This window comes from Microcaecilia unicolor, chromosome 2 (genome assembly GCF_901765095.1).
Source record: "Microcaecilia unicolor chromosome 2, aMicUni1.1, whole genome shotgun sequence".
In the NCBI taxonomy this organism is placed as follows: Eukaryota; Metazoa; Chordata; class Amphibia; order Gymnophiona; family Siphonopidae; genus Microcaecilia; species Microcaecilia unicolor.
Window position 1 is genome coordinate 573,938,687 of NC_044032.1, and position 6,401 is coordinate 573,945,087.

General features: G+C 40.0%; 1 protein-coding gene across 1 annotated transcript; it reads right to left on the minus strand.

Annotated features, from left to right (window-relative positions):
* Positions 1-527: 527 nt before the first annotated feature.
* Positions 528-4,684, minus strand: SLC25A4 (solute carrier family 25 member 4). Its single transcript, XM_030191498.1, has 4 exons — positions 4,488-4,684; positions 2,929-3,415; positions 1,552-1,692; positions 528-1,065 (listed from the first exon to the last, which is right to left on the minus strand). Exons 1-4 carry the CDS (start codon positions 4,596-4,598, stop codon positions 908-910), a joined length of 897 nt encoding a protein of 298 aa, XP_030047358.1. The 5' UTR covers positions 4,599-4,684; the 3' UTR covers positions 528-907.
* Positions 4,685-6,401: the final 1,717 nt, after the last annotated feature.

Below are 6,401 nucleotides of genomic sequence, written 5' to 3' on the forward strand. Positions count from 1 at the left end.
TCTCACAGACCCTTACCACCTTCCCTTGGAGTTGTCTCCTATTTTTATTTTATGCTGTAGTATTTAACTGTGGTAACCGCATTCTTGTGGTGGGTGGGAAGGCATGCATGATAGAGTGTGCCTCACGTTCCACAAAAGCTCTTTTGAAGCTTGTTAGAAGCTCCGGACCAGGCAATATGGGATCGCGTTACCCAACTTTGAGAATATAAGGCCTGCTGTCCTGAGAGAATAAATGCTACAGGTAAGTATCTTTGCTTTAGGGACCATTAATAACAATTATCTCCAATAATAGGTGTGAATTTGCACCTAATTAGCCAATTAAGTTTTAACTGACAGTATTCTATAACCTGCGCATGGAATTCTGCATGTTAAGCGCAGAAATGTGTGCGCAAGATTAGAGAATGAAAGGGTAAATGTTTTCAAGTTAATATTTTATCAAAGTATATATTGTCCTTATTTGCATGTTGACATGCCCATTTGGAGGAAAGGATGTTAAATAAATATTCTCCAGTAACATAACTAAAAGCTTGGATTCAATTGTTTTTATTAACAACTCACATTTAAAATTCAAAAGATTTCATTTTATAAGTAACATCCAGCTCCAATAAGTTCTTTCAAGGAACACTTTGCAGATTAGAGGTATGCACCAGGATAATATACCATTATTTGGTAGTGCTTAAATTATGTACAGGTTCCAACATACTTTTTAAAATTTTAAATATATAAATTATACTTGTGATTTAATGGACAGCCATTACATTATAATAATAATGCTACATTAATCTCTCTTCAGAACTGCTCCATCCTATCCACCTTTTTTCCTACGAAATACCTCCTTGTCCATTAAGCCACATGCAATATATTACAAAATATATCTGAAACAAGGTAGATGAGTTGTTTTATTCATTTAAACAACTTTCTTGATTTCATCATACAATACTAATACAAATGCCCCACCCATTCCTCTCAGAACATTGGACCAAGCACCTTTAAAGAAAGCTCTAGATCCTTCATCTTTGGCTATCTTCTTCCAGCAGTCAATTGTGCCCTTATACATAATGTCAGCTGTGGAAACAAAAATGTACATATTACAAATCTGTCAAAATATTTGAAAAATGTTTAACAATGTATACCCAGTACTACATGTTTGATCTTTCGTCTTTTAAATAAAATCAGCTCTTTCAGTGTAGGATGCAAAAGAAATGGTTTCTTTATGTGAAAAGAATCTTCTAGTTCCTTTTTTATTTTCAGATCTGCTTTTATTATTACCTGTCTCCTTAGATATATAAATATATATATGTAGATCACTACTCTGTAAAATCAATTACTAATGCATTTTATAGCACTTTTGTTCAAAATCCTCTGGACTGATTATCAAGGGCTATATATATATATATATATATATATATATATCAAAGAAGCAACATTTTTTAAAATATAATATAGTATGTGTTCACAGAGGAATTGTCTGCTTTTTTCTTAGTCATCCCTCACTGATTTGCAAATCGAGCTTGTAAAGCTATAAGCAGAATACTAGCTTTGCTCTCTTACCCCCTTTCCTGCCAGACTGCATCATCATACGACGCCTGACAGTGTCAAAAGGGTAGGACACCAGGCCCGCTACAGCTGTCACAGATTGGGCAATCATCCAGCTCACCACAATGTGCACATTCTTGGGATCGGGCAGCATACCTGTTAGGAAAGGTAAACCAGAACTATAGTGATACTGCTCATGAAAGATTTTGCAAAAGGAATCAAATCAAACAAGTCCCTCATCCTCTATATTTCTCCATCTGCAAGCTTCATCTGTCCATTTGTGTGTGAACCTTCAGGCTGGCCACTGCTCAACAAGTCAGCATCATTCCAAACTATCCATTCTTTCCTTAATATAATCAACCTTCATGATTTTTTTTTACCTCCTAGTTAACACATCCAGCCTACTTGCAAAACTGTTTGGAAGCACCAAAAATAATAATCTCCTGCCTCTTTGTGGTGTAGTCATTCATTCTCTAAGCAAGCTATTATTTATGGATACATCCACCATTCTGTCCCATTGCCCTATTCCAGCCATCAGTCAACTAGCTCATTGACTTGTTCATCCATGCTTTCATCACTCTAGTTCATTTAGTTATCGTTTAATCAAATTAATAACATTCATAATGCAGTCTACTGATTTGTTACTTGAATTTGACATATCCTTTTCTTACAATGCTGTCAATGACAAACACAAAATCTTCCATCATCTATCACCTAATAATCTAATACTATGTAAGTTTAAGCCATAGAGGTATCCATTATATATATATTCACTGTACCCATGCATCAGTCCATATGCCTGCTCAGTACACCCAAACCAGAGCCTGGTAAAGCAAATCATTAGGAGTCAATCCAAAAATTAAACATGAAAACTGCTTGAACCAAATGATTATAGTTAGATTTTTTTTTTTTAGATCGTATGTGTCATTAAAAATACCTTAACTAAGCTAATGTGTTTATAAGCAGTAATAAGTCCAATTAAAAATAAATACTTCTATTTGGTTTGTGATGACTCCAATTTTTGTTGAAAATAAATTTATTTGCAATTATCAATGATCCACTACCTAGTGTAATATAAATACGTGAACATTATTGTAATTTAATAGAATGCTGGTAGCAAGGGTCCCAAAAAAGTACACTGACTTTGAAGTGACCTTCAGGATTCATTTCTTTTTTGCCCTTTAAAGCAATTTCTTTGTACAACACATGCCTTTTCATCCAATCACCATTTTATATTTAGTTCAAGCCTCCCTCTCCCTTCCTTTCTTGTTTTTCTCCCTCATTCACTTCTCCACCCTCGTATATCTGCCCCCATTTTCTGACTTCACTTTCTCTCCACTCCTGACTTTGCCTCCTTCTGTTCCATGACCTATCTGACCTTATCCCTCTTACCCTTGGCAGTATCGTAAACGCCAAAGTAGGCCGCTCTGTAAATGATGATGCCTTGGACTGAGACGTTGAATCCTTGGTACAGGCCTTTCAAGCCATCAGTTTTAAAGATCTTAGCGATGCAGTTGCCCAGCCCAGTAAACTCTCTCTGACTGGGGCCTTTACCCACGTCTGCGGCCAGTCTGGTCCTGGCGAAGTCCAGAGGGTACACAAAGCAGAGGGAAGTGGCTCCAGCAGCTCCCCCGGAAGCCAAGTTCCCCAAGAAAAAGCGCCAGAACTGGGTGTGCTTGTCCACTCCTCCAAGGAAAATCTGCTTGTACTTGTCTTTGAAGGCGAAATTTAGGGCCTGGGTGGGAAAGTAACGGATCACGTTGGCCAGGTTGCCTCTCCAGAAAGAAATGACACCTTGCTCTTTCGGGATTCTCACTACGCAGTCAATGATGCCCTTGTATTGCTTGTCAGCTGTGATCTGCTTGCTGGCATGCTGGACCTGAAGTTTCAGAGGGGCAATGAGAAACATGGCAAAAGAGAAAAGAAAATACAAAGAGGAAGAATGATCTAATTATTTACTCCAATTACAGACAACTAGAAAAGGATAGAAAGATAGTTCTAAGTCAGCATGACATATTTGACAAGGCAGAGCAAATAATCCTGTTGCTTTCTCTCTTGCCACCATAACCTTTGCATCCTATTATTAAAAAAAATAATGAAACTAAGCTGAAATGTTGGTCCTTTTAAACCAGTTGCTTAAGAGTATCTCCAGCTATCAAGGAGAAACCCGGCTATACAGGAGATGTCGCCTGACACCCTTGAACTAACTCTTGATTCATATGACAAAGAAGCCTTATGTTTAAATCAGCAGTTCAAAAGTTTATCTATTTCGACTCCTTCCGCATTAAAAGAATATTCTAACCAATAAGAAAAAAAAAAACCTCACCAGTTCAAGGATCAAACTGTATAAATAAGTGACCAGATCAGAGCTGAACACTGCTTCCAACCTAGCTGGCAATGTTCCATAGAAACTGTATGTACAACTCCTGCTTTCTCCATATCCATAAATTATTTAACAAGCTCTCAAAGTTACTTACTGTTACTCTGATATGATTATACAGAGCAACATAAACCTATTTATTTTTTAGTATCTAACTAAACTTAGGGTCTTCAACTCACGACTTGGTCTCAGTGCTATAAAGAGTCAATGGAAAGGAGTCTTGCCCTTGTGTAACTGGAAGAGTTTCCATATTTAGCCAGGCAGCTCTGTCAAGTGACACGAGAGTTTTCCCCTGCAACAGCTTATCCTTCTGGATTTCTACCTCACTGCACAGAAGGCTTATTTTTCAATCTTACCGAATGGCGATTCAGTAAGGTGTGCTTTTTTTTTTTTTTTTCTTTACTGAAGTTAATGAAAGGCGATTTCTAAGGTCTCAGGTGCAGGCTTACAGATTGACCCTTTTCTGTAACTAGCTAGCCTCCACTTGTCACTGCAAACTCCAACGCTCTCGCCCCCATCACGAAGTAATCCCAGCGCTCACAAAGCAAGGCTGTCTCTATGCCCCTCTTACCTGAAGCAACAGTTTAACTCTCTCAATGGGCGCTACTGCTGTCTTGGAAATAGCAGCAGCAATACCACCAGCCAGAAAGTCCTTAAGAAAGCTCATAGCTTGGTCGCCCATGTTGGCAAATCGCTCAGATCCCTCGCGCCAAAGCGTCAAGCACAACCCTCCGCTCACTTTACCTCCACCGACCAAATGGGCAAAGCACTCGGCGGCGCCCCCTTATAGCCCCTCGGAGGTCTCGCGAGAGGAGCAGCCCCGGGGGCAGCTTTCAGGACAGGTATTGGTGGAGCTGGGGGAAGTGGCAGCTGATCAGAGGGCACAGGGGCAAAGCCACTATGCTCTCGTCCAGGGCTGCTTCCCAGAACTAGGGACGTTTAAAGGGCAAATTAAAGTTATCGGGCCCCTGCAGGAGAACGCTATGTCACACACCATGTGCCCGTTGTATTAATAGCACAGACAGAGCAAAAGCACGCTAGCTAGGCGTTAACCCCTTCTTCTTGATGTCAGACCACGTACTCTGGCCATTGAAAGTTGCAGATCGCAGTTTTCCGAGTTTCAGCTTCGTCCTCCCATTTCCTATCCAGTGGGAGAGACGTCAGAGCATCCACTCCAGCGCCTATTATTTCCCTCAGCTTCCAGCAAGACTATGCAAACGGGCATCCCAGGCTCTGCAGCAAACAGATCTTCCACTAGAATAAAGATATTAATCTGAACTCGTGTTCCTCCTGTTCAGTCGATCAGGGAGGAATAGGATCCTGTTTGTCGGTCTGTCCGTCGTGCTCCCTCCTCAAAGAGTAGAATAACTAGGTCGCTGCCTGCAAGAAGGAAGTCATAGCCTTCCAGTGCTAAATGATACTCCGACACCAAAGATCCCAGTTATCACAAGCTCTGTTAATGTGAAAGCGTTAGGAGGTGGTTTACTGCCCTGTCGCACTTCCAGATTCCAAGCCTTATTATTCTTATCTCTCCACCCCAGCTCTAAATGGGAAAATGTGGAATTTCATTGTTGTATCTGTTAAGGTACTGGCATTTTTCTCCTCAATACACTTTTAGTTTAACATAAGAACATAAGGATAGCCGTACAATAGTCCATCTAGCTTAGTTAGTATCCTGCTGCCAACAGTGGCCAATCCAGGTCACAAGTACCTGGCAGAATCCCAAAGAATAGCAATATTCCATGCCACCAATCTATCTTAATAGCAGATTATGAACGTTTCCTCCAGGAGCTTGTCCAAACATTTTTAAACCCAGATAGGCTAACTGCTGCTGCCACCTCCTCTTGCAACCAGTTTCAGAGCTTAAATATTAATTGAGTGAAAAGATATTTTATTGCACAGTACAATCTCGATGATCTGACTTTTGCTGATCTGACCATTCGGCATATCTGACAGACCCCGGGCGGTGTCATCATGACGCCATTAAGAAGCATATGGCTTCTTTTTTCCGTTTTCCAGCATAGCACAGAGGGAAGCTCACACCTGAGACAATAAGTTTCAAACCCTGGGCCCTACTTTGACAGCATTGTTTATGCATTGTTTGAGGGGTTACCATTGTTTTCCGTATTATCTGACTTTTCACTTTTCCAACAATGGGTCGCTCCCATTTACGTCAGATAATCGAGACTTTACTATATTTGTTTTAATAGTATTACGATGTAACTTCATGGAATGTCTCCTAGTCTTTGCACTTTTTGAAGAAGTAAACTATCAATTCACGTTTGCCCAGTCTCCTCCATTCAAGATTTTGTAGACCTCTTCTATGTACAACATTAGCTGTCTCTTTTCCAAGCTGAGCAGCCCTAATTAAGCCTTTTCCTCATTTTGGTCACCCTTCTTTGCAATATAGAGGCATTATAATCTTTTGTCTTATTTTCGCTCTCTTTCCTAATAATCCCTAGCATTCTGTTTTCTTTTTTGGTCA

Coding starts and splice junctions, on each gene's coding strand:
- SLC25A4 (XM_030191498.1), bottom strand. CDS start 4,598: ATGGGCGACCAAGCTATGAGCTTTCTTAAGGACTTTCTGGCTGGTGGT. Junction 1,693..2,928: donor CGTTTACGATACTGCCAAGG/GTAAGAGGGATA, acceptor CTTTCCTAACAG/GTATGCTGCCCGATCCCAAG. Junction 1,066..1,551: donor GCAGTCTGGCAGGAAAGGGG/GTAAGAGAGCAA, acceptor TTGTTTCCACAG/CTGACATTATGTATAAGGGC.